This window comes from Ursus arctos, unplaced genomic scaffold (assembly GCF_023065955.2).
Source record: "Ursus arctos isolate Adak ecotype North America unplaced genomic scaffold, UrsArc2.0 scaffold_30, whole genome shotgun sequence".
Taxonomy (NCBI): Eukaryota; Metazoa; Chordata; class Mammalia; order Carnivora; family Ursidae; genus Ursus; species Ursus arctos.
In genome coordinates this window covers 26195396-26222926 of record NW_026622986.1, presented here as the reverse complement: position 1 = coordinate 26222926, position 27531 = coordinate 26195396, and the positions used below count along the sequence as shown (strand labels likewise).

The window sequence follows — 27531 nt, the reverse complement described above, 5'->3', positions numbered from 1 at the left end:
AGGGAGTCCGATTCAGGACTCAGTCCCAGAACCCTGTGATCATGACCCCAGCGAAGGCAGACACTTAACCAATTGAGCCCCCCAGGCGTCCTGATCAGACATGTTTTGAAAAGCTGATTTGTCGACTAAAATACTTGGAACAGGACAACGGTGGAAGATATAAGTTTGTGTTCTGAGCCCAGAGCAACTCTTGCAGAGGATATCTACTACTAAAAATGAGCATGTAGCCAATAAAAATATTTAGGACATTTTTTTAAACCCCCAGACTTTGAGAATTTAGCTAACACATGACAATGAGGATATTCTCATCATACTTCGCTCTCAGCAACAGGAAATTCTGTTTCCTGTGGTGCCAGCCATTTAGGTCCTGAGAAGGATCTCCCTTTCCCTCCCAGGTGCGTTTGAAAAACCCAAGAGATAAACGTAGGGTTTTCGAGGAGAGGCCACAGAGTCCTTCAAAAGTCCACACCCGTGTGGAATACACCTCACGTTGTGACCTGCGATCACCTGCAAGGCCTGAGCGGGTTTGCAGTGGCTGCGGTGAAGTGACAAGGTGGCGACCATAGCTCATACCAGTCGCCACCTGTTGACGCTCATTTTCTTAATCTAGGCAAACCACCACATACTTGGTGTTGGTGCAGAAAGGAACAAGCCGACCCTTTCCTCGCCTCCCCTGAACTCTTTATCGGGCCTTGCTAAAGCAAACATTCCGCCTGCTAGCTTAGTGTCTGCGCACGACACCCGAGACTCCACCCCTCAGCCCCACGGGGGCGGGGCGGGGCGGGGCCTGACGGCGCGGAGGGAGCGGGGCCAAGGTGGTGGTGCGGCCCGGAGAGGCGGGGCCGGGGCTCGGAGAGGAGTGGCCGGGCTGGGCGGCGGGACTGGGCGGCGGGGCGGGACCGGGGCGGGGCGCGGAGGGACCGGGGCGGGGCGCGGAGGGACGGGGGCGGGGCGCGGAGGGACGGGGGCGGGGCGCGGAGGGACGGGGGCGGGGCGCGGAGGGACCGGGCGGGGAGGAAGGTTCCGACTTGCTAGAGACAGACGTAGGCCCCAGCCTAGGAGTTCTGGCCGGGTTTTCCGGTTTTGCCTGCGACCCGGAGCTGTCGAGGCGCAGCGGCCCGACTCGCACCAGCGGCCCTCGGGGCGTCCGGCCCTCTGGGGCGCATCTCTGGCTGCCATGGCCGCCGCCGGCTTGCGGGCCTTCGGGACAAAGGGGCCCGGCTGGCTCCGACGCAGCGCGTGGGCTCCGCTCTCCGCCGGCTTCTGCAGCAGGGGTCCGGCCGGGGCCGGGCGGCCGGAGCTCGGGCCGCGACCCACCAGCGCGCGGCAGCGGGACGGCATCAGGTCAGCGGCGGGGCCGCCAGGCGCCCTGGCCCTCCCAGACCGGCCCGCGGGCCTAGCAGGGCAGCTCCCAGGTGGGGGTGGGCGGCAGGGACCAGGGCAGAAGGATGGGCAGTCACCCCACGCGGAGGCCAACGAGAGCTCGGCCAGGGATAAGCTTCGACTGCTGGGGACCCCAGTTTGTCCGTCTCGGCCTAATCCGGCCAGGGGCCGCAAAGGAACCCGTGGACACGGTGTTTCCTGAAGTCCCCTGCCTGGGCACTGTAGCATTTCGGATCTTGCAGGACACACAGGAGAATTTCAAATGGGACAGCTTCAGAAGGCCCCAGCACTGCCCCTAAACCCCCAGGGCAACCAAGCCGAGTCTTCATTGGACTTTAGGCTCCGTGCGGGCCGCTCGCTACTTTGGCCTTTGAGAAAGAGGGTTCGGTGCGTCTCACAACCTTGACCTGGTTACAAGGCCAGGTTAGGCATAGCCGAGGTGCTCCTTGGCCCTCCACCAGAAATACCCGAGTGGGTGGCAGGTCAATATGTAGGATGAAGGGCACATTGTACTGAGCTCTGCCTTTTGGCTCAACAAGCCTAAAACCCTTAAAAAGCAAAACAAAACAAACAAAAACTGGCACAAACTGGAATTGGAGTAGTAAAGTTTGAAAGACCTCTAGCCCCATCCAGGCTTCACCCTGTTGTTTCCCTGACCAGGGCAAGGGTGCTGGAGGCCTGCCCAGCATGCTAAGTATTTAAAAGTCACAAATCAAACTAACAGCTAAGTATGTTTTCTTCTCCTACCCTGACAAGTGTATCTTCATGAAACCTGGAAAACCATGTTTGAATTTATAATCCTGAGGCTCCTAGGAGTTCCCCAAAAGTAGTGGAGAGCCATCTGCTGGCCTGCAACATTTTTCTTTTCTTCCCATCCTATGCTCACCCCCTCTCACCTCTCCGCCCCTGCTTCTCTCCCAGGAGCTTGGCACACAGGTCTGCAGACATCCCATCCAGTATGCCTGCATTCTCTCTCTCTCTCCTCGCTCCCTGCCTAGAAATAATTGCTCTCGGCCACCCCATGGGCTTAAAGATGCCCCCTGTAAAGCCAGAGAATTTCAGAATCTCAGGTAACTGCTGAAAGGTTTGGAAGGGGGTGGTGATTTCCAGGTGGGCACATAATGCTATCCAAGTGGACTCCTGGCTCACCTGGCAGGGAACCGCTGGAAGAGGGCCACAGCAGGGTACTCCGAAGTGCAGGGCCCAAGCGGCGGTCCTTCTTGCTCATTTTCAAGGGCGGTTCTGCTTCTGCAAATCTGGTTCCACCTGGTCAGAACCCAGACATCGGGCATGGCAGCCAGTTGACCGAAGAAGGTCTCGTTGAGTTTTCCGGAGCTAAACATGAATCAGAAAGGGAGACGATGGGAAGAATCAATCTAACATAAATGCTCGGAATCAGTAAGTAGGAACCTCCAAATCCATCACTAAAGCCGTGGTATGGTAGGCACTAAGTTGGTGAGCTTAAACAACTCAGTCACACTTCAAGCATCCCATTCAAAGCCATTCCTCTCAGCAGTGACACTGTCATGGAGTGAAAAGCAGCCAGGAACTGGGGTACCATGCTAGCACCATACCGTTGCTACCCCTAATTCTTCTAGCGGCCAGCGTGATAGGTTATGTTGTCCCCATCCTACAGTGAGGAAACAAGTTCAGAGAGGTGGCAGCCTGCTCAAGGCCACACAGCTGTGAGCAAAGAAAGCCAGGAGGCAGGAAAAGGTCCATCTGCCTCCAAAGTTGCTTCCACTCCGCTGTACAGCTCAGTGTCCTTGCCACTGAGGTTTAAAAGAGGTGGCAAAAAAACTAGGTGAGATGAAAACTTACAGGAATTAGTGGAGTTGGCTCTGAGAAATCAAAATGCTATTTGGGGTCATTAATTTGGTTAGCAGGTGTCTGTCGAGTGTCTCCTCTGTGTGTGAACATGACAGGTGCCTCGTCTCATGGACCTTCTGGTGGTTTTCAATGATGTGATGAGCTCCAGACAGCTCATCGGGGCATCCCCAGGGCCCATCTCTTGCCTTGCAAACAGAAATATACTTCCTATCACGTGCTGTGGTGGTGACCTCGCTCTTAGTGATTCCGTCTTTCCAGCGGTGGGGTTGGTGAAGCTGTAGGTGCAAGGCATCACATGTTTTGACCCAAGAGAGCCATTGGGAAAATTCAGACGGCTAAGATTTTTAGGAGGTATTACAGCCTGGTTTGATGGCCAGTTGACTAGGGAAAAAATAGCAATCTAGGATGGCTTTCCGTTTCTGGCTTGAGCAACTCAGTGGTAGCGTTAAGATAAAGGGAGAGAGGACAGGGCCAGGTTTGGGAGTTGGGGGAAGATGCCCCAGGATAGTCCAGGAGACATTGGAATGAACTTGTAGAGTAGCCTGGAGCTCAGGACAGAGGTCTGAACGCAGGCAAAGATTGGGAGTCATCAGCCTAGCGGTACCAGGCAAAGCCAAGGCCATAGTGTCGTTACCTTGGAAGAGTATGGAACGAATAGAGAACAGTGGAGGGAGCTCTGAGGATCATTTAGGGGTGAGCAGAAGGCAAGGAGCCCCTTGAAGAAGTAGAGGAGGACAGGCTAGAGAAGCACCAAAAAACAGGAGACAGAAGGAGAGCACGATCCAAATGGCCATTGGGTTCGGTTCTGGCAACGAGGAGATTGTCGGCGAGGACTGATTTAGTGGAGTGGCAGGAACAGAAGCCTGGCTGCACTGGGTTGAGAAGTGAACTCAGCAATTCAGAGTACTCTAACAGGGTGTGGGACGCGAGAGCCACAGGATTAATGGGCCACATAGGAACAGACACCGCCGTGCAGCAAGGGCGTCTGGGTGCTGGCGTCTTTCTACACAGTTTTGCCTGAGGCCTTAGAATTTAATTTAAGCATATGTCACTGATGGGATGGCAGCTCTTAGGTTTGCTACAGAAAGCACACTCATTATCTTACTGGAAGGTTCACCGGCACTTCTCTTACCATACCCCAAAATGTGGGTTTCATAGCCTATCAGCCTCTCAGCTGCAAGTCATTTTTGGCACTCAGGAGGAAACGCATTGATGAGAAACAAAACGATGACTGTCACAGCCATACTGGGACGCTGTTCCAAAGAAAATGGGTGTTCGCATAGCACTGAAATAAAGTCGGTCGCTGAAGTGGTTTTCCAGAAGCCAGTGGCCCAGAAGGCTATTGAAGGAGGATCCAGGCTGACACAGAGCAGGCGGAATATCAGATCCAAAGAATGAGAAAGGCAGAAGACATGTAGGTGGGGACCACGGGGAAACAGATACAACATATAGAACGATAGTCTGGTGTTTGGCTCCCTGCCCATTCTGTATAACCGCACGAATACGACATTTCTGTGTGCAGACAGCCAGAGGACAATACTGGCTATTTTAATTAGCACCTGGGATACCTTAAAACAGTGAAACCTTGGCATGCCAGCTCTTTGTTGGAGGACGTGTCCAGAAGAGCCCTCTTGCTGTACGCTCCTGTCCTTCTGTTCTTCACATTGCCCGTTCTCAGCATGAATTATTCTGCAGAATTTCAGGATGCCACTATAAAAACACGGAAGAATGCTGTCATGGATGCACGTTGGCCCCTGTAACTGCACTACCTCCTCGGGTGCGTGGGAGGAGATCTGGGGGGCGTGTTTTCATCCTTGGCTCCTTCCCTAACCTTCTTCTTTCGAAGAACAGCAGAAAGAAATAAGGTGAAGGTAGCCACAATGTGGCAGCTTCCTCTGGCTTCCGAGGTGGTCTGACAAGCTTCACCACCTCGGAATGGGCAGTGGTGACTTTTGGAACTGCTGTAACCTGCCCTTTGGGTGGAGGTGGCATTTGTGTTTCTGACAGCAAACCTGGAGAAAAAGAGAAGCAACTCCAGGGAAAGAGGGAGGAAACCCCACCCACATTTCAGGTAGTCTCCTTGTTCTGCCTTAGCTGTATCTCCAGATTATTGGCAGACCCTCTCAGTTGCCTCTAAGCATCCATGGTTCTCTTTCTGGTATTTTTAAAAAGCCGCCCAGGGTAAGAAAGGAATTGCGGGGGTCCTCACTTGTTTTGACTTCTGCATGACCCAGTAATCATAAAACGTTCTCCCCAGGAACATTGTCTTGAGTGATCCGAACAAGAGGAATGCGCTGTCATTAGCCATGCTGAAATCTCTGCGAAGTGACATTCTTCACGAAGCTGAAAGCAAAGACCTAAAAGTCATCATCATTTCAGGTATTTATCTGATGTCCAGCCCCAATGTTCTTGCAGTACCCAGAAGCGGTTTCTCAAAATTCTTTGGTCAGCTGGGGCATTCCTTCGCTTAATGGGAGAATTGTTTTTGAAGCTCCTTTACAAGAACATTGTGAAAAACTCCTGTGTGATTAACTGTGGAAATTACAGGAAAGATTCCCATGCGGTGAGAATATGTCTTTTCCTTTTTGTCGGACGTGTCAGATATGAAATACTGCCACCCGTGGCCGTGCTGGTCTTCCCGTCAAAATCAAGGAACCTCTTTCTTCGTGGATCTGATAAGATGGGTTTAATCACATGCTTGTGGTAGACTACCTAGTTGGCTAGGAAAGGCTGCTGGGCAATTGATGGGTTTGTCTTTTCTGGTCTTACTGAGCTTTCAACCGAGATCTGTGGTCTTTAGCGGTGCCAGAAAGCAGGCTATATTTTGCTCATTTCTTTCCTTGCTCTTTTTCCAGTAAGAATTTTTACCAACTCATCTGGTGATGATGACAGTGATAATAACAATAGCAGTGGCAGCATTTTAAAGAAACCACAGAAAAATAAAACAGACGCTGCCCCGTGATGCACTATTTTTTAAAAATTAAGAATCAGTGTTTCTGGAGGCAGATACTCAAAATGTTACCTTCTTGTCTGTGGTGGGATATAAATTTTCAACTTTAAAAAATTTTTTTAAATTTATTTATTTATTTATTTATTTATTTATTTATTTATTTATTTTGTGAGAGTGCGTGTGAGCACAAAGTAGGGAGAGGCCTAGTGGGAAGGGGAGAGAGAGAATCTCAAGCAGACTTCACGCTTATCATGGAGCCCAATGTGGGGCTCGATCTCACGGCCCTGAGATCATCACCTGAGTTGAAATCAGGAGTCAGACACTTAACTGACTGAGCCACCCAGGCGCCCCCAAATTTTCAACTTTTTATATGGTGAAGGGAAAAGAAATAGAACAAATATTGTCCAGCAGCCATGGGGGTGTAACCTGGATGCCGTCAGGCAGCTAACTCTGAACCATGCAATTTTCTCACTTGTTTGCAGGGAATAATATTTTCTGTCCCTGCAGCCACAGCAAAAGGGAAGTAGGAGAAAGTGTTACCAGCTGATGGGTGGAATTTCATTTCATCGTTGTTGTTAATGACAACAGTAACAGTAAAACCACATCCTCAGATCCCTTGTAAAAAGTAAAGGGGCTGTCTTCACACTCCGACCTTCCCGATTCCAACCTGTGTGGGTGGCCATTATCTGTGGACCAAAGGACAGGGACGCTGGGGGAGGCAGGGTGGATTTGATGGGCCCAAGTGAGTCTATACACTCAGGCCGGACCAAGCCCAGAAACAAAAGTGTGAAACCAGATGGATAATTCTGGAAAGAGCACTTTCGCTGTGCTTACTGAGCCTTCTCTTTGTTGGAATGACATGTTTTTGCTGGTTCCACCATAGACCTTTGAGAACCCATGCCTCACCTTACTCTGTCACCACAAAATACTAGCTGTCTCTTTTCAAACAAAATAGAATTATTCTTATCAAAATTGAGCCATTAACGTAAGTGTCCACAGCAACAACACGATGGCTAGTTATCTGGTAGGTAAGTAAGTAAACATTTAAGCTCTGGCTATTTACATCTCTTTCTTTTCTTTTCTTTTCTCCACTGGAAACATTTGCAGCTAAGGGGCCTGTATTTTCTTCTGGGCATGATTTAAAGGAACTGACGGATGAGCGAAGCCCAGATTATCATGCCGAAGTATTTCAGACCTGTTCTGAGGTAAGCCAGGATGGGGGTCAACACTGCAGCCCGAAAATGATAGTTACATGAAATACTGAATCAGACTTCCAGTTTACAGAGAAGGCTTTATTTATGAGACCTAGTTGCTCCAGACAGGTCACTGGTGCACCCTTCACCCAAGCCACTATTTGGTTTCAATTTTTAAGAAGTGACCATGGCTTGCGGTTGATGTTGTTACAAGCTGCCAGTCGCCGCCTCTGGGATCATGGGGGGTGTTTCTTAAGTAGGAGGTAAAGGGTGGGAATGTACATCATTAGAGGGGAAGAACCTAAGATTAGTAAAAATTTTTAAAAATTTTAAACTAAAACGACTCCGTTAATGGGAGAGAGAGAATATTTGCGAACGGAATAACAATAATGATTTTAAAGATTATTTCCAAACCCTTCTTCTAACCAGCCTTTGTAATCACCACCTCCAAGTAGGAAAATTAACCTCTTCACATTTACTTCTTACTGTCTGTCTCTTTAACCGTATGAAGGAGAGAAATGGCCAGCAGAGAGGAGGAAGAGGAACAAAAGGTTTGCAATGATTATAAACCTATTAAGTCAACCCTGGATAATAAAAAACTGAATACAGAATACAACCCTAAGTAATGCATGCTCATCTCATAACGTCTTATTGAGCACTACTGTATGCATAACACTTGCAAGGCGCTGAAGGGAAAGAGAAGGAAAACCAAGCTTCCTGCCAAACTGAAACTGGAAATGTAGGTGAGAGGCAAGACATAAAACAGTTTCAGGGGCGCCTGGGTGGCGCAGTTGCTTAAGCAACTGACTCTTGGTTTCGGCTCAGGTCATGATCTCAGGGTCGTGAGATCAAGTCCCTTGTCAGGCTCCACACTCAGCATGGAGTCTGCTTGAGATTCTCTCTCTCCCTCTCCCCCTCTCGCTGATGATCTATTTATTTTATAAGTAAATAAATCTTTAAAAACTCTCAAATAAATGAATCTTAAAAAAAAAAAAACCTCAAACAGTTTCATAACCTGATCCTAAGATGACTTCACCTCATTTTTCATTCATTCATTGACTTGCTCATTTATTTGGTCATTAATGATTCAACAAACATTTCATGATACCTTCTATGTAGACAAGACAGAGGTGAGCAACAGGGAGGCTGACAGGAAGATGATTAAGATGCCTTCTCGACCACCATTTCTTTTCCTTGTCCTTCCAGAATGCCGTAGGGAGAGCCAATTCGAGTTTTCTCATTTCATGGCGGGACAAGCCAGAAAAGCAATTGACTTAAGGCTCCAGGGAGAGGCGGAAGCAAGCCGGAGCTAAGGCTTCAGTCTTTTGTTTCACATTAATGATGTTTATCTAACATTCTGCTCTTGTGTTTGCCAAGGCAGGCGCTTTAGAAGTTACTTTTCTACTAATATCCAGTGTGTTTGGCTAAAACAGAAAAGCATCAAAGACAACCACTAGAGCCCTTCCATCCTCCCCAAAGGGCCTGCTTTTATCACTCTGCTGTGTTGTCTTCATGAACTGAGTCCTAAACGGGTTAGCAGAGGGGCCACAGGGGAGCCCGGGGCTGCTTCAGAGGATAAAGTCCAGATTTCGTGGACGCTGGCATCCCCTGGATGCCTCAGGCTCGCTGCAAAAAACACAGTGCGTAAACAGGACCTTGTCCTAACACAGGGAGATAGAAGTGAAAGTGCATTGATTTCTTGAACGCTTTTTCTAAGAAAATCACATTGTCCAGGATAAATATGAGCAGCATGAACTTGTGCAAGATTTCAGTTTCCACATGTAATCAACAGATTGGGACAGAATGAACTAGATATTTCACTGTTCATTCATACATGAGAAAACTTGGATTTAGAGAGAAGACAGAGGTCTCCGACATGACTCAGCATCCAGACCATAGCAGGTTCCTTAAAGACCACAAGTGCTGCCTGATGGTTAATTATTTCCAAATCAGGAATAAATTGAGAAGAAGAAACACGAGGCTGTGGGAGAGCAAAAGTAGCCCCTGTGGAGCTGATCTGACAGATTTCCCTGTGTCTCTCCTTTTGTCCCGTAGCAGTTTGAGGGTGGAAACCCTAGTACAGGAAGAGATTCTTCTCTTTCTTCTCACCCCTCCACTGAAATGGCAATGGGACGTGGCCTCTTGCAGAGCCCTCGGTAATGCTACTGAGTGAGGCTAAGCTATACTTACGTCTGTGTCACAATTTGGAGCAGGCAGAGCCCAGGAAAAATATTTAGTTCAGGAAGGTAAACTAGGAGGGATAATCACCTCTTGACCACCAAGGGACTGATTGCCTCAGCTGATTTTTTATCTAGTTTGTCTTTGTCTTTCCTGAATTGTTCTCTAACTATTTAAAATATGTTTTGGGGGGCACCTGGGTGGCTCAGTCAGTTGGGTGTCTCTTGATTTCTGCTGGGGTCATGATCTCAGGGTTGTGGGATCAAGCCCCGTGTAGGGGTCCTCACTCAGCGGGGAGTCTGCTGGAGATTCTGTCTCTCTCCCTCTCCCTCCATGACTGTGCACATGCACACTCTCTCTCTCTCTCAAATAAATAAAAAAAATCTTTAAAAAATAAAAAAATTTAAAAAATAAAATATGTTTTCAGGTGCCTGGCTGACTCAGTCAGTAGAGCATGTGACTCTTGATCTCAGGGTCATGGGTTCAAGCCCCATGTTGGGCATGGAGCCTACTTAAAAAAAAAAGAGTTACTTAAAATATGTTTTAATTATCCAAATGATAAACAATAGGGAAAATTTTGAAAATTCAGAGAAACAGAAGGAAAGAAAATAAACTGCTGATACTAGACCATGATCGTACCACCCGGAGAGAATGCTAATATTTAGAATATTTCTTTCAGACCTTTTCCATGTGAACCTCTTTGTCTGAATAATCATACCATAGGTTCAATTATACTGTATAATGTGATTATAGCATTGAATGCTTACCATGTGCCAAATAATATTTTGAATATTTTATATATATATAATATATATATATATATAATTCTCTTGTTCTATAAGGTTGGTACTATTCTTAGGCCCCATTATTATACCCAGATGTGAAGACCGAGGAATAGCCAGTGGGTAAGTGCAGACTGGGCATCAAACCTCAGGAGCCTGGCACCAGCCCACTATGCAAGGCCCGGACCATGCTGCTATGTCTGATGGAAAATCTCATAATGAGAATACAGCATTCCATTAAATGGACAGTTTACACAATCATTTTTCTTATTTATTTATTATTTATTTATGTATTTATTTTAAATTCATTTATTTGAGAGAGAGAGAAAGAGAGGTAGCAAGAGAGAGAGAGCACAAGCAGGGGGGAGAGGGAGAAGAAGAAGACAATGATGTGGGGTTCTATCCCAGGACCCTGGGATCATGACCTGAGCTGAAGGCAGACACTTAACCAACTGAGCCACCCAGGCGCCCCTTATTTATTTTTACATATCTTACTTATTAGTTTTTCACTATTATAATTTTTTGAACATCTTTGCCCAAACAGCTTTTTACCCTATTTTTAGGATTATTCCTTAGGAGTGTTCCCTAGATGAAAGGTATGGGTATTTTTGATATTGTTGGAATCCACTCTAAGTATTTTCCCACCAGGTTGTATAGAATCCTTGTGCTTTGTATGTGGGACATAGGAGACACAGACTGTTCAACGCTAGTCACAGCCAAATGACTTTTCATAAGTAACCAGTTCTTCAGGTGACAGACGACACTCAGAGCCAAAAAAGTCCTTCTTTGCAGCAAGATGTTAGACGTTCTGGAGCATTCTTCTCCCTGCTATTGTAGTTCCCTGAGAATGGGCTCTATCACTGACCATCCTCATCCTCACCTAGAGTTCTCAAACCCCCTAAATCCACGAAGAGTTTGGGGTGCGGATATATTTATATGCATTCTTCTGAGGAGAGGGCCATTAGCATGTATCAGATTCTCAAAAGGTGACCCCCTAAAAAAAGTCCAAACCACTACTATAAAAGATGATATCGTATCCCTAAATATGTAGTTGGTTATTTTATAATAAAGCTGAAAATATAACATGTTTGTGAATGCAAAAGGCTGAGTTCCTTAGGCAAAATCTTCAAATCAGTGAAGGTCATTTCTTTGGAGTTGCTGCCGTGAGAAACAAGCCCAGATGTAGTAATTCCTTCCCACCCGCCCTCTTTACCTACCAGGGTTCAAAGTATAACTATTTATATGTTGCACTTTCCATGGCAACACGACCTGTTTGGAGTGGCATGAAAAAAAATGGAGAAATAAACCAAGTTATTTTGTAAGCTGCAAAAATAAGTTGGCGATTTATGGGAGGGAGGGGTCCTATGAGCAAGTTTTCAGCTCCTCTGTGCCAGTGGCTCTGTTTGGGGAATTTTGTTTATTTGGATGACAGCAGGGGGCCCCTCCACCACTGTAAGAGAACTGAGAGAATGTTCAGGGCGGTGATTTGAGACGTAATGACTACGGAAATTGCCTTCCAGTTCCTTTGCCACCTTAATTTTTCAAGGAAGTACCAAATACCAGTTTCAGACGTGCTGCGGGCAGACTCCATGCAGGCATGGTTCCCCAGAGATCAAAATCAGCTCTGTGCTTCAGGGGGGCTGCTGGGCACCAGTCAGGGGGACTGGAACCTCACAGAGGCGTCCTGCCCGGCGTGGACAGACTGGGGCTGTGCTGGCAGCCTGTGGATCTCGCTGCCTCGTCCCCTCTGTGCTTTCACATCCTGGGTGTCATGTCGGGTTCGCTCCTGCCCTGGGTCTCAGGAAGACCAAACAGTCGGTATTTAATACCAACTTAGTTCTCTTCGTGCCTCCTTTCACCCCTTTTTTCGAGACTTTGATCTAATGCCTACGGAAAATGCTCTGCAAAGTGTGAAGTCACATAAAATGATACGTGTGACTGTCTCATTTCGCTCTCGGACCGAAACGAAGTGGTGCGTTTGCCCCTTCAGGTCATGATGCTGATCCAGAACCACCCGGTCCCCGTCATCGCCATGGTGAACGGCTTGGCCACCGCAGCCGGCTGCCAGCTCGTTGCCAGCTGTGACATTGCCGTGGCGAGTGACAAGTCCTCTTTCGCCACGCCAGGTGTGAACATCGGGCTCTTCTGCTCCACCCCTGCAGTGGCCTTGGGGAGAGCGGTGCCGAGAAAGGTAATTGAACTCCCTGCGGGCCCTCCAGATGCGATCCTCCAGGGCAGGGGATGGTCAGTTCCAGAACTCACTTGTTACAAGGACCGTTCGAATCAGGACATTCTGCCTGGAGTGTGGCTGGCGGGATGTGCCTCAGTGTCCCTTCTGAGGCGGTGTGCTGGGGGAAGGGATGGCCAGCTGCCTGTTTCTCTGAAGCTTCTCACCTCATTTCACCCTTGCCTGCCCCTCAGGACAGCTAGTTAGGTTCCTTACTTGTCTTGTCTGTTTGCATAAAGGCACACATTCTTGTCATCTTACCGGCCCTGCAGTTGAAGCTCAGTTCTGTTGGACCACCGGGGGACGCGTGTCAGTATCAGGGGGCTAGGACGCTAGTGTCACTGGCTTATTGTTCGCCAGCAGTCTGTCTTGTTCCAGAAAGGACTGAAAAGAGCTGATTCCCTGAGTGTGTCAGGTTCACAATGGTGACATTTCAGTTGGATCTGCCCCCAGAAGGAGCCACATTACAAAAGGTGTTTTGTCGTTGCCGACCACAGTGACGTCCATTTTCTTCACAAAACTCTCTTCCTTCCTATCACATCATAAAATAATATTTACTAAACATCTCGTAAGTGTAAACCGGGGGTTTCCTTATTCTAGAAAAAAATACATCCTCATTCTCAACCGGAAATGTGTTTTAAAGGTTGGCAAAGTTGTGGAACATAGGAACCTAAACTGCTTTCTAGAATACATTATCCATTTTAGCATCAACTACAAAAATTAGCAGTTGCCGTATGCCTGAGGTGCAAAAGAGGTGAGACCCAAGGGAAATCAAGTTGTGGGACCAAGTTTAGGTGCATTCCTTTCTTTTACAGTGCCTCATTAGTTTTTACAGAAATGTGTATTTGTGAGAAAGGTCTGAAGACAGATCCTGCGAGTACACACACACACACACACACACACACTCACACACTCACACACTCACACAGGCACTCACTCGCAGGAACACCGGCTGAAAATGGGCAAAGGGTGAGATGTCAAACATAACAGCTTGCTAAAAGGTTTGCAGCTTAAGGGGGTTTCATCCCATCAGGATACACGTTCACCTTAAAAGTAATTAGTAAATACTTCTTCAGTCCCTACTCTGTGCCAAGTACATTAAATTCAAGTGCATCTCAAGTATATTGTCAGAGCTCATTAACAAACTACCTTACAATTGTGCAAATCAAGTCGCGAGGCCTCTTGCATAGTCAAAGGTAGGCAGACTGGTTACCCCATCTGTAGCTGTTTGTCTTCTTTAATACCTGATGTTCTGGAAGGGTCCACAGTAAGACATTTAAATCTTTGGATCAGCCCTGCTGTCAGGATAAGAATCCATTCTTTCTTAACACAAACTTTTTGAATCAAGGCTCAGGATGGAGTCCTGGAAACGTAAACATTGTAATCACATTTGTCAGGTTTTAAATGAGTTTTTGAGAAGAGAAAAAAACAAATGTGACAAATACAGGCCTTAAGTTTCCAGGAAGCACAGTGCTCAGAACCACCCTGCACAACTGTCCAGCGTGACAGATGAAGGGGCAGGACGTGGCAAGAACCAAAGCAGCTTTCACCTCGCGCGGGCAGCTGGCCCGCTGAGAAGATGAGGGCAGAGTCCCCAGTATTGTCCCACTCAGCTCCGTGAGCTGCACTCCTTGTGATCTGATCCCGAGTTTCTTCCTAGTTAGCAGGCTGAAGGTGGTTCAGAGTTGTCAGTAGACGTCCTTGCCTGTTGGGTGCATTACTACACAGAGGCGTGAAGTGGATACACGGTTTGGGGTCAACACTCATGATCTGAAGTCACAGTACCGACAAAGGGAATTCAGTGGGAGGAAAAGTCTGTCGGAATGCAGGGCCTTTGCCAGGTAGCTGGATCTGCAGGTCTCACCTGTGCGGCCCCCTGGAGGAGGCAAGTAAGGATTCATAGAAATCTAAACCTAACCAGAAACACCCCTTCCTGCGTTCACTGCTTGATTGCAGCCCTATGAACACATCCATACACAGGCCCGTAGGCTTCGGTGGGTGCTGGGCACATGTCCCCCGCACAGAGCCACAGGGAAGCAAGCAAGTGCTTTTGGAAACTCGCCTAGTGGGGAAGCTCTACCCTTTCCGTCCCGGCTAGAGCCGCGTGTGTGGGTCACCAGTGCCCTCTGCCGGTCACCATGGGAAACAGCTCAGCCGTGCCAGAGTCGGAGGGCTGCAGTTTGTCTGCTGGGAGCAGAAATGGAGTGCAGCCCTTGTGTTCAAGCCAGACTGAGCCTGGGCCTGAATAATTTTCCACATTTGTAAAGCGTTTCTCTCTTCTGGCGTGATTTAAATAATGCATCTTCATCGCACCCTATAAACCACCTGCCCGGTGCAGCTGCTCCCCTCCCCCAGCCAGAGCCGGCCTCGCTCAGAAATGCCAGTTCCTCAAGCAGTTGGTATCCTGGGAGAGCGGGAGAGCGTGTGAAAGATCCGAACCCCCGCTGCCCCAGCCCGTCATTTCTCTGTGGTGGGAACGCTGGCTTCCACCTATTTGCCCGTGGTAACTGTGTATCTGTGGAATCTGATTTCCTCATAGTCTAGAACAGAGTAGAACTTCCGAGCTGGAAAGAGTGTTAACGTCTTGCTACTCAGCCTGGTATGGAGACCACCAGAAAGCCTGAGAAATGCAGGGTCGCAGGCCCCCCTCGGATGGACCGCATCAGAATCTGCACTTTAACAGAGATTTGCACGGCCATTGGCCTCAGCACCTTTGAGAACGTGTAGTTCAACCCCCCAATTTACAAGAGGGCCTGGGGGTGATTCAGGGCCTTGCCTAATGTCTCCCAGCAACTAAACTAGCCCTGTGACCCTCCGTCCATCAGCTTCCTTCCTTCCTGAGCCCTACTGCATCGCCAGCCCATAACGCTAACACGCCACCAGCCGGTTCTTATCGTGGATGTGACTCGAGGGGCCCCAAAGACCCCTCTGCTTTAGAGAATCACCCCTTTCAGGGCTGTGATACCTAAAAGCCAGTCAGAGATTCATACAAATGTACAGTTGGAAGAGGCACGTTAATAATCATCAGTGCAGTTGTTAGGTGCTGACTGAGTGCCCAGCACGGTCGCATTAGCTTTGCACTTACTGTCCCTCATCTGCACAATCCCGCAGGAGGATGGAAGGCGTATTCCCATTTTCAGATGAGGAAACAGACTCAAACGGCTTAAGTTGCATCCTTAAGGTCTTGTGGTTAGTAAGTGGCCCATCTGGCATTGGAACTCGGGGGACCAACTCCAGACCCAAGTCCTGCTGCTTTCTGGGTTCGCCTTGGCCTCAAGTGCTATTGTTTTTAAGGCAAGTGCCCCAGGAAGAGGAAGTATTAAACCCCCAGCTTGTTACGGGGTCCCAAGAACTGTCGTCATAAAAGGCAGCTTGAACTGATGAAGGAAAAGGATGAGAGAAGGCACCTTCTTCTCTCTCATCTGAAGTTCTGGGGACACCACATAGAAACTTCAATCATAAGCAAAGATTGTGCTGATTAGCTAGAAAGTAAACAGGCTTTCTTTTTCTCAGAGAATACCAAGCTGTTATCCAACCCACATGGGTAAAATCCCCATAAATCAATATGTGCTAACACTATGACCCCAGTAGGCAGATTAGGAAACCGAGGCCCAAAGAAGGGGATGAACCCAGGCAGGGCTCTTGACCTTACTCCCATCAAGACTTCTTTCAGGAGTAGCGTGAATCCCCTTAAGGCCTTCCTGGTGTTCCGGAACGAAAGGTGAGGAGCCAGGGCAGTGGAAGCACGAGGGAGAGTGTGCCCCGCCCGGTCCAGGCTGACGCTGGCGCACCCAGCTCCGGGCTGCCCCCAGCCAGCGATGCGCCTCCATCGGTAAGAGCCACAGGGGCCCTTTCCTCCCCGTTCCCGTCTAGTCGGACACATCTGTCATTCGCTGGAAGGAAGCCACTCGGCCCGCCACCTCTCTATCGTCCTGGTTCTTCACCTGTTCTCTTGACTTCTTTGCTTTTGAAAACTGGCTTTCCTGTGATGTCTCCTGGGAGGTGAGAGGCCTGTGGTGTTGCCTGGGTTTGAGAAGACACTGAGACGCAGAGCTCGTGTGCCTGACTCCAAACCCCGTGACCGCACTGAGGGCACCCAAACTGGGTTTCAAAGCCCGACAAGACTTGGTGCCCCAGGCCCTCCTCGTGATCCCTCTTCACAGAAGAGTCTGTCACTTTCCATGAGGTGGGAAAAAGGATGGGGACTTAAATGAACCTACTACTATTTAACAATTCAGATTTTTTGTTGGAAGTGAATCTGTGTAAGTGGTAATAAAGGAAGTTTGTGCCCAAAAAAGATGATGGATCCAGGAGTCAAAGGGACTAGTCCAGATGATGTGGTCCCTTCACCTACCGGCAGGCAAGGCTGCATTTAGAGTATTCCAGAAAGACGAGTGTCTTTTGTCTTTGAAAATATTTGCTTATGAGGTGATTTCTGAATTTAGCCATTCTCATTCCCACTAGGTAGTAGGTACTGGGAGAGGCTGGGATGGTGTGTGCTGAGCACAGAGCCCAGAACTTGGTGGGGACGCATCAGATAGCTGTCTGATTTTTGATGGTCTCTCACCTTCTGACCATCTGTCTATCTCTGTCCTTCTCCACTTGGCTGGCTGACTCACTGGAAGAGAAAATACCTTCTGTCCAATGACAGTCCCTCATGCTATAGCTCGAGGTCACTTCCTTTTTGTGGATATTAGAGATCCTGAAATAACATTAGGAATCCTTTGTCTAGGAGGGAATTTAAGAGATCCTGTATCCACCTGTGGGCAGAGCTGCCTGGGCCTGACAGACAGGGCCGCTCCCATTCATACCTCTTCAGGGGTGAGGACTCCACATTCTCCCCGAGTGACTCAGTTTCGGGACTTGGGACTTGGATTTTTTTTTTTTTAATGTGTTTTTGGAGTTGCTTCGGAATTAAGACATTACAAAAACCCATAGTCTTCCTGGGTGTGTATTAGTCACCTGGGGCTGAAACAACAGAAATTTACTTTCTCGCACTTCCAGAGGCTGGGAGTCTCAGGTCAACATGCCAGCAGGTGTGATTCCTGGTAAGAGCTCTCTTCCTGGCTTGGAGCTGGCCACCTTCCTACTATTTACTACTATGTCCTCATGTGGAAGCAAGAGAGACTCAGACACACAGAGATCTCTAACTCTGCTCAAAAGGCCACCAATCCTATTGAATCAGGGCCCTCCCCAATGACCTCAGTTAACCTTAATTACTACCCTAAAGGCCCCATCTCCAAGAACAGTTGCACGGGTGCCTAGGACTTCCACACATGCATTTTGGGGAGACACAATTCAGTGCGTAGCACTGCTCTTGATACTTGTAGCTCTCCTGTGTGAATATTTGTTGGGTGAATGAATGTCCAAGAGAAAGTTGTGCTCGCTTGGAGTTCCTGCTCACGGAACCCGGCCCCCAGCCTCAAACACAGACTCGTGCCAGGCCCCTTGAGCAAGCAGAAGCATCATAGTTCTTTCCCTCTGTTCAGGTCTTGCTCAGATGGACCGTTTTCCCTAGCATTTCTGTTGCACTCGATGTGACCATGAGCCCTGCGGTCCTTTGTAGGCTGTTCTTTCCCACATGTCTGAGAGACTCATTCGTACACTTGCATTCCAGCTGGGGAAGGGGGAGACGAGAAACAACATGCCCGGGGTCCTTTGGAGGAGCCACACTCTGCAGGCAGGACAGGATCCCCCACCCGCACCTTGGCCTGTGCCCAGGCCTGCAGAAGCTTGGACTCCAGAGGACTCACCCTGAAAACTTCTTGGAGCTCTTGGACCCCGGGCAGCTGAAGTATCTGAATCAGACAGGCGTTCTGTAGGTGGGTCATGGAAGCACGGGAAGGAGAACAGAACCAAGGAGGCTCAGGAAGAGAAAGAAAGACATAGGAAGAACAGAGACATTGAAGAAAGCATCTGTTGGAGGAAGGGACAAGGGAACTGTCCCATGATCATGAGCCCAGCCGGCAAGTACAGACGGCACAGGGTGAATGAATGCCTGTCCGCCGAGCCAGCCAAAGGAGCCCTTACTACTTTGATTTTAATGATTTCCTCCTTCCAATTCTGCTACCATTTTCATAGCTACTCTTTTTTTAAAAGATTTTTATTTATTTGCGAGAGAGAGAGAGTGAGGAGAGAGGGGCAGAGAGGGAAGGAGAGGAAGGGAGAGAAAGGGAGAAAAATCCCAAGCAAGCTCCATGCCCAGCACGGAGCCCAACGCGGGGCTCAATCTTACAACCCTGAGATCATGACCTGAGCTGAATACTCAACTGACTGAGCCACCCAGGCGCCCCTCATAACTACTCTTGGAAGGCTGTTTGAGGTCTTGGCCCCTGCTGTGAAGGGATTGCTGTAAAGGGATTGAGGACTTTTCTTCACTGGATTTGATTTTTAGTGTTGTTTTCAGGGCTGGCCACTGTCTGCTCTGTGGTCCCCATGAATTTCTTGAGAGCCACCCACATGAACAGAGGAAAAGAAAGGCTGGAAGGTGCAGTGACCCTGCTTTCCCCTGGCTTCTGACCTGGGTCCCTGCTGAACGTGCTTCTCAGGCAGCGACAGAGCAGACCTTGTCCCGGCCCCTTCATGTGACTCACTGGGTGTCTTCAGCAGGGTCTTAGCAGCCCTTAATCAGCAGGACCTGGCTTTTAGCTCCACGTTCAACCAGGGGCTTGCGACCTGCTTTGGAGTGATGACACTACTCCTGGCCAACCAACACGTGGTCTCTGGAGTGACCCACAGGCATCGCGTTCCTGCTGCCTCCAACATAGAGCCATTACATTCCCCCAGACTGGACAGTGCTGGGACTTAGTCCATCCCCTACCTTTGCAGAGAAGTTGGGGACCAGCATCACTTGCCCCAACTGCCAGTCCAGGAGGTACTCCACTTGTCCCCATGATGGCAGGAGTCCTCAAGCCAAGCCTTCTGACCCCTCCTTCTTTATCAAAGCCCCATCCCTAGCTGAGACAATCTAGTGTGATGATTTAAAAAACCATTTAAAACAGTGGTTCTACACTGGGGGCAATACCGGCTCCAGGGGATGCCTGGCAGTGCCTGGGGACATTTGTGATGGTCATAGCTTGGGGGGGTGGGACACGTAACTCCTGGCTCCTGGCAGATAGAGACCAGGGATGCTGATAAACATTCTACAATGCACAGGACAATCTCACACAACCAGGTATCATCTGGCTCCAAATATGCAATGGCACCAAGGTTGAGAAACCTAGTCGGTAGCAGGATCTGAATGCTAAGGACCCCCAGATCGGATCTCAAGCAGGTCCCATTATCTGTTACTGCTGAGCGGACCACCCATAACTCAGTGGCTCAAAGCAACCACACTCATTCGTGGAGCTCATGAATCTGCAATCTGGACAGGGCTCCGTGAGGAAGCTTCTCTCTGCTCTGCAGTGTGTGTGGCCTCAGCTGGGAGGAACTACAGATGGGGGAGTGACTCGCTGACTCCCGACTCTGGCTGCTGGGCAGCCTCTCAGCTGGGACCCCAGCTGGGCTGGACACTGGAACATTCTCACAGCCTTTCCTGGGTCTTGGACATCCCCACCCACCGCAGCAGCCAGGTTCCAAGACGAGGCAGCCCAAATAAGCAGCGCAGGCGGAAGCTGAGTCTCTGCTTTGACCAAGAACGGAAGCCTCCCCTCTGCCATGCCGCCGGCTTTCATCTGCCATCCCTCAAATCACTCATCGAGAAATATTTAGTAAGCTGCCTACTATGTGCAAGTGACCTTCTGTGCTGGTGGCACAGAAATCAACAGAACAGTTAAAAAAAAAATCCCTGACCTGGTGGCATTTACCTGCTAGCAAAGGAGATAATACAATACACAAAATCCACATGTTGGATATACGGTGTGTTAAATGGCGGAAGCACAAAGGCTGGCGATCCAGCCGGGAAGGGGATAGCGCTGGGGTGTGACCTGCAGATTTTGCAGATCTACTAGCGTGGTCAGGGAGGACCATGTGGACAAGAGGATGTGGGAGCCGAGACCTGACGGAGACGAGGGCACCAGTCGTGAGGACTCCTGGGGACGGAGCATCGCAGGCAGAGGGAGTACCAAGTACAAGCACCCCGAGGTGACAGCATGCCCGGTGCGTTCAAGGAACAGTGGGGCTGCAGGAGGTGTGGGGGCGGGAGCGTAAAGGTACCTCCCCACCTGTGTGCTCCATGTGCAGCAGGAACCCCACTTTGAAATCGTGAATTTGACTCTCAAGAGGCCAGGCTTTGTAGAATTAGAGAATTGAGGCACAGTACGTGGCAGGCTATAGAACGGAGCAAACCATGGAGAGCAAGGAATCTCTACCCCTTGTTCTGCAGGCCCGGAGTGTAGGGGTGGGGGTCGTCAGAGGGAGGCAGCATCTTGAGTAAGTTACGTCATGCCGGGATCCTAGGTCTGGTCCCTGGAAGATATTTCCTTTCAATCCTTCCTCCTCTGGATTCAGGGACTGCTCTCTCAATCGGACCTGAGGTGGTGGCATCTCTGAGCATTTTCCTCCTTCTGGAAAGCAGCCACTGCGTTGGTCTGTGGCAGGTCTGGGGCTTCAGTTTTGGTTCCCTCCCATCAGACGTGGCCACTGTCCCGTGCCTGGCCCTTGCAAGAGGCAGAGGGGAGCTCCTGGCTTGGCAGGGTCTGGGAGATGAGCTCTGGGGAAGGAGCAGGAGAACGCGGTGAGTCAGGCCCTTTCCTGGGGACTTGCATTCTCCTTCCTCTTGGAAATATCCAGCCCTGTCCCTGGCAGGAGTTTGGGTGTCACAGACGTCGGGCCTGACAGATGACATGCTATTTGAAGAAGCAGGTAACTGGACTGAGGTTGTAGGGAAGTCAGCAGACTGGAAGGGAGAGGGTGGCTTGGCTAGCAGGGGGGGTCACAAGGAGCGTGCCTTAATAACACACGTTTCCTCCCTCAGGTTGCCTTAGAAATGCTTTTTACTGGGGAGCCCATTTCTGCTCAGGAGGCCTTGCTCCATGGGCTGCTGAGCAAAGTCGTACCAGAAGACCAGCTGGAGGAAGAGACCATGAAAATTGCAAAGAAGATTGCCTCCTTGAGCCGTCCTGTGGTGTCTTTGGGTAAGGCCACCTTCTACAGGCAGCTGCCCCAGGACCTTAGAACAGCCTACCACCTCACCTCCCAGACCATGGTGGACAACGTGGCCCTGAAGGATGGGCAGGAGGGAATCAAGGCCTTCATCCAGAAGAGAAAACCCGTTTGGTCGCAGTGAGTGCTCTCATTAGAGAAGCGGAGGAAGAGGCAGCCCCCGCCCCCCACCTTCTGATGCCGGAACACCACTGCTGCCTCATGACTACAGAAGGCGGCCTGCTATGTAACAGCAGTAATGGTCTCACCGCACGTGGTCTGAACAAAAAGCCAGGATTCCGTGGGGAAAGGAGGACGCGGATAATCAAATCAAGGGGAAGGACAGTCAGCACCTGGGCCGGCTAGCTGTGGTGGAAAGCCTGGTCCTTGAAATGCGCCTTCAAGGCCCGTAACTGGGGGGTCGCCTGACGCGGGAGAAGGTGAGGATACACAGAAGCGTAACAGGAGGATGCCAGCCGAACTCTGCCTTCTGAAGTGTCCCCGGAGGTGGAGGTCATTCTGGCTGCCCAGGAGCGGCCGAGCATTTCAGTTCTCCACAGGATGTTCTCCACACCGAAAATCTTCTGGATTCCACTTCTCAACGGAAATTAGGCTTTGGACTAATCTTCTGTGATTTAAAAAGATTAAATATTGAGAGGGACTGGTAATTTTATCTTTCCCCAGCCAGACTGCAAGCTGTCTGAGAAAAGAAAAAAACAAACAGAAAACCAATGATCTATTTCTTTGTAAGCTGCACACCGGGTGCCTGATGGTTCTGTAGTGAGCGTCCTGGCCGAGATCCTGACACCCGGACCCCGAGGACGGAAACATCAGGAAGCGGTGGGAGGGACACAGGACGAGTGTTCTCTCCCCTGCACCCCACCTGCTCTGCTCCACTTCCGGGAGGCGGTACAAACTAGCCCCAGGCCTTCGAGCTCCCCAGCTGAGCAAGCCCGTGGATCACGACCTAAACCTGTTCCTCTCTGGCTTCGGGCCCAGCCTGGCCCAAGATGTATTCCAGATCTTTTGTCCTCAAGCTTTCACATGTAGGGCTTTTAAAAAAAAACAAAACAAAACAGTCTATCTTCCCTCGGAGTAGAATGTGGCCATAATGTGGCCCAGTCCCAAGGCTGAGATAGAGAAGCACAGGGCTCTACCCCGGGGTTCTCCTTCAGGGCTCGCACGTGTTGCAATGGCTGTCCCCAGTGTTTCCACGGGTTTCTATTGAGATTGACAATTTTTTGTTTTGCCTGAGTTTAGAAAGGTTAAAAAAAAAAAAAGAGTGCTTTCTTGGAAAGGAGGAACTTGTTACTAAGATGCTCGTCGTGCGCAGAGGGCATCAGAGCTGCGGTTTGCTGGACACCTAGGACGTGCCAGGTGCCCTCTGTGCGTTCTCATTTCATCCTCACCAGACCCCGTGGAGCGGGCACTATGGTTGTCTCCATCCTGCAGGTGAGTCGTTGAGGCCCACTTTGTGCTAGGTCCAACAGCTGCCCCTGGCTAGAGCGAGGGTTCCAAGCTCTGCCTGAAAAGGCCATGCGTGCGCCTCCCCCTGGCCATGTGGCCTCGTGGGCAGAGCCTGGGCTGGCGGGAGGCCAGCCCCGAAGATAGGACTGCCCTGTTCCACGGCAGCTTTCCAGAACGAAAGAACGGACCACACACCCCTTGCTGCAGAACTCTGCCAGTGCGCAAGGGACATGAGATTTGATTATCGGCGGACCATGGACGGAGTTTTTACTACGAAGCCAATAAAGAGTCCGCTGCCGTTCTAGACCACATTGGGAAGGATGCGGCTGTCTTGGTCCGCTCAGAAACAGTGCTGGCAGTGGGGCCCCTGCTGTACCTTCCTGCCCAGGTGGCCTGATGTGGAAGTTCCTGCCTGACACTGCGAGATCACACGGTGTGGGGGAGAGGGTGTCACAGAGGCCCTGGGCTTCGGAGAAAGTGACAAAGCCTTCTCACACACACATTTGGCAAATGAGAATCAAAAGTCAACTTTCCAGTTTCTGTATGAGCATGCACTACACCCTGAAACCACGAAATCCTCGGGGCTCTGGGCTGGCTTCCCAGCCTGTGAGCTGATGCGCACTCAGGGACTAGCTATAAATCTTAATCCTCGCCTGTGGAGCAAATAATCCAGAAGGAAAATCGGCTACCCGCCCTCTGATGTCATATGATTCATCCCCAGGCAAATATAAATCTTGGGTTAATTTGTATCCCTGCTTCCCTCCACTGGGACATTGAATGAAATTTTTTCTGATAAACACACATGATGATTGCTTTTGGAAAGCCTGCTATGTTCATCTTTCTGTCTGTACCATTTACTTCTCAGGGAGCTTTGCTGACCTCAGCCCCGCAGACCACACCCCTGCAGCACAAGCGCCAGGAAGTCAGGGAACGGGGTCCCCTCGCCCTGTGTGACAGAGCATTCCACCGGCTGGCTTGAGCCCTGCAGAATACCAGCAAATGGTGTGATACCAGCCCCCCGACTAACTTCACACCAGTGAATTTGGAGGTAGTTGCCATTAAGGACAGGGCTGATTTAAGGAGCTGAAATTCCTGGAGTAGCTCTGACCACCCCCCTGGTGTGTAGGAGACTCAGAGAAGTGAAGGCATTTGCCGAGGTCAAGCCAGGATGTGGGTTCGGCTCGCACGGTCCTGAGTCTGTGCTCCTGACTACCATGCCATGTTCCTCCCAACATGCTGAAAAGACTGCTCTTCCAGCCTGGAGAGACTGAATGCGCTCTGAGGAAACCAATCAGAAACGCCCCAGCCAAGGCCACACAGTTTTGCTTACCAAAGGAGATTCGGGGAAAAGCAGGGATTTGAGCACGGAGAATGCCACGTTCCGGTCCCAGGTCTGCAGTGTGGCCGTGAGCCGGTGATTCCGTTGCTCTGTCCAAAATACATGACACTGTTGGACCCTCTCGTCCTCTTCGCTGTGACACTCCGGACTCTACCATACTGGGATTTGGGAACTTGCCGAGGAACTTGAAACAGGTAGCTTTTGCTCAAAGGAAAAGCTCTTCTACAAACGGAGAAGATGGGCGTTTTACCTCCAGAAGCAGAGAGCATTGGCAACACCTGAGCACTTTGAGAACGAGCAATCCATCCCAGATACTCAGAGCCTCGGGGCCACACTTGCACCTCTTGAAGGTGTCATCGACCAGGAAGCCGCGACCTGACGCACATCTCTCCCCCAACTGGCAATCACCCTTCATTTTGTCCACGTGTGTTATTCAGCCAGCAACCCCCCCATTCCCACTCCCACCACCACCTTTCCTCTGCTTCCTCTGAAAACCCACTGCACAAAGAGTAGAGTTTCCAAAGTGTGGGCCCTGGATGACCTGGATCTTCACATGCAGGTTCCTGGGCTTCTCCCCCGACCTACTGAATCACAAATTCACACTTCCAAGGCCTAAACATATGCGTTAAAAAAAAAGTCTCCAAGTAATTCTGCACACTAAAATGTATGAACTCCTGCTTTCCAGCGGAAGTGACCGTCTCTCTCCAGCTGCATCTGTATTTTAACGGTTGAGCCCGTGCAGCTTTTCTGATGAAGTTGGAGGCAGTCACCACCAGCTCGGAGAGGAACGTGAGGAGGCTTGAGCTCTTCCAGGAGCCTCTGGAAATCTTCCACGCGGGCAGATTTTAAGGCCTTCAAAGGCCCCAGGTGCTCGTGCCTCTGGAAGCCCCACCCCCTATCACATTAAACATCCGAATACACCTGTATTCCACACTGAATGTAATTCTTCTATTTAGGGAAAGGAGCCCCGTGATTTCTTGGCAATTATCAAGTGTTCAGGAGATAAATTCAACATTATTGAACTTGATGTGTTACAGTTAATAAAATATTAACTTTCTGTCTTACAAGGGTTTTTCTTTTCTATTTTGGAGCCCACAGTTTATTTTTCAGGTCCCAAAGAGAGGCCCATGGAAAGCTGGCAGGCAGGGTCTCTTGGATGAGATGGCCTGGCCCCCTCTAGCTCCCCGGCGTGGGGGAGGAGGGGGTTCCACAGGGAGCAGGGGCGCAGGGAGAAGGGGTGGGTTGGCACATCCCACATTATGAGGTTTACACGCCCAGTGTGGCAGTCCTCTGACATCCCGAGTGATTTCAGAGCAATGGTTCCCTTGGATCTTCCTGTCCTGACCAGGGCTGTGTAAGCACAGACTCTAAAACCAACTTGTGCATATATATATGCTTTTTACACATTTAAGAAATTTTCTTTTTTTATGTCATATGTTTTCAATATTTACCTTACCAAAAGAGATGATAATTGCCAGTTTTAGAAGTTTCTAGGAATTTAAAAAAAGAAAAAATAAAAATGCGTCAGTCAGAGGGGAATGTGACTGAGAGCCCAACAACACTTACATTTATGTAGTGACTGCACCAGGCACTGTTCTAAGCGTTTTGCAGACATTAATACACTAATCCTCATAAAATCTCTGTGAAGAAGGCCTTACGCATGCCATTATGTATGCAGACGAGAAACCAAAACATGAAGTTATGAAGTGACTTGCTCATTATCACACAGCTAGGCAGGGGTGGGTTTTGGTTAGTGATTTCACTTTCTAAAACTGATTAGGGAAATGTGGTCTGAGAATTTCAAAGACCTCTCTGTATCATGTGTCCTGTAGAGGGGAAGTGGTTTTGGGGTTTGTTTTTTTTTAGATTTATTTATTTATTTAAGAGAGACAGAGCTTGTGCACACAGGTGCATGCAGGGGCCGGGGGAGTGCAGAGGGAGAGAGAGAATCCCAAGCAGACTCCCCACTGAGCACGGAGCCCGTCTCGGGGCTCCATCCCACGACCCTGAGACCACGACCTGAGCCAAAATCAAGAGTTGGACACCTAACCGACAGAGCCACCCAGGCGCCCTGGGGGAACACAGTGAGTCTAGCTCTGGGGGCATGGGTTTGTGATCCCTGCGCCCCGTGATCCTTCCCCCCTCTGTCGTTGTCAGGTGACCGCTACATTGCTTCATGTTGTAGATACTTCCATTGTGCGGGAAGCACCTTCAATTATTTCTTTTTCATTCATAGTCTAGTGTCTCACCACCCCCCTTCCCCCCAACAAAGGTGTGAGTTCCTGCAGGAGCGGTTTTTCAATCCTCGGAGGCTAGACCCTGTTCAGCACAGAGTGGGCCTTCAGTCAGGTTGTGTAGGTCCAAGTAAACGTTGCCAGGGTACAGCCTACAGGATACAGATGGGCTTTTTAAAATTCTCAGTTGAGGGGCGCCTGGGTGGCTCAGTCATTAAGCATCTGCCTTCGGCTCAGGTCATGATCCCAGGGGCCCAGGATCAAGCCCTGCATCAGGCTCCCTGCTCAGCAGGAAGCCTGCTTCTCCCTGTCACACTCCCCCCCGCTGGTGTTCCCTCTCTCGCTGTGTCTCTCTCTGTCCAATAAATAAATAAAATCTTAAAATAAATAAATAAATAAATAAATAAATAAATAAATAAAATTCTCTGTTCACATTTTCGACATCAGTTTTGGAAAGTGAAATCGCTGAGCAGAACATGAATTAATTCCGTTTTCTGTATAGACCCGGGGAAGTTGGTAATCGTCTCTTCGTGAATGTAGGTCGATACTCGGGAGTCATGTTGCTACACTAAGATGGAATCTGTCCCAGGGGTTCTGGAAAGCCTGTTTTCTTTCTTTAAAGGCATGGCTGAAGCATGTTTCAGTCTCCAAGTGCTAACACTTGTGGTGATAAAACATTCTTCACCTAGAGAGATGTATAAAGTACGTGGTTGGTTGGCAAGGGGCAAAGATATCTAACAGATTCGCACTTGATAGAATCTCCCGAAATGGTTAATATGCTTATTTGAACCTTAAGCCAAAATTGTCTCATTTGTTACTGTTGTCAAAGTTATGACTCTGATCATTTGCTAATTAACCTTTAGAACA

The 27531-nt window shown here is 49.5% G+C and overlaps 1 protein-coding gene and 1 long non-coding RNA gene across 3 annotated transcripts in view; one reads left to right on the top strand and one right to left on the bottom strand.

Moving 5' to 3' along the window:
• The first annotated feature begins 1004 nt into the window (after positions 1 to 1004).
• Positions 1005 to 27531, top strand: part of ECHDC3 (enoyl-CoA hydratase domain containing 3) — a 34132-nt gene continuing 7605 nt past the window's right edge. The window contains exons 1-5 of one of the 2 annotated variants that reach the window (XM_057304586.1): positions 1006 to 1344; positions 5471 to 5592; positions 7271 to 7368; positions 12307 to 12507; positions 12783 to 16840. In XM_057304586.1, the coding sequence (XP_057160569.1) occupies positions 1178 to 1344; positions 5471 to 5592; positions 7271 to 7368; positions 12307 to 12507; positions 12783 to 12941 (747 nt within the window). In that variant the 5' untranslated portion in view covers positions 1006 to 1177 and the 3' untranslated portion in view covers positions 12942 to 16840. Of the gene's footprint in view, positions 1345 to 5470; positions 5593 to 7270; positions 7369 to 12306; positions 12508 to 12782; positions 16841 to 27531 lie in introns of those variants that run through there. The other variant, XM_044392070.3, reaches the window with a different exon arrangement.
• LOC113241062 (uncharacterized) overlaps positions 17402 to 27531 on the bottom strand; it is a 52389-nt gene continuing 42259 nt past the window's right edge. Inside the window, exon 8 of the long non-coding RNA XR_008956484.1 lies at positions 17402 to 25920. This is a non-coding gene — a long non-coding RNA (uncharacterized LOC113241062). The remainder of the gene's footprint in view (positions 25921 to 27531) is intronic.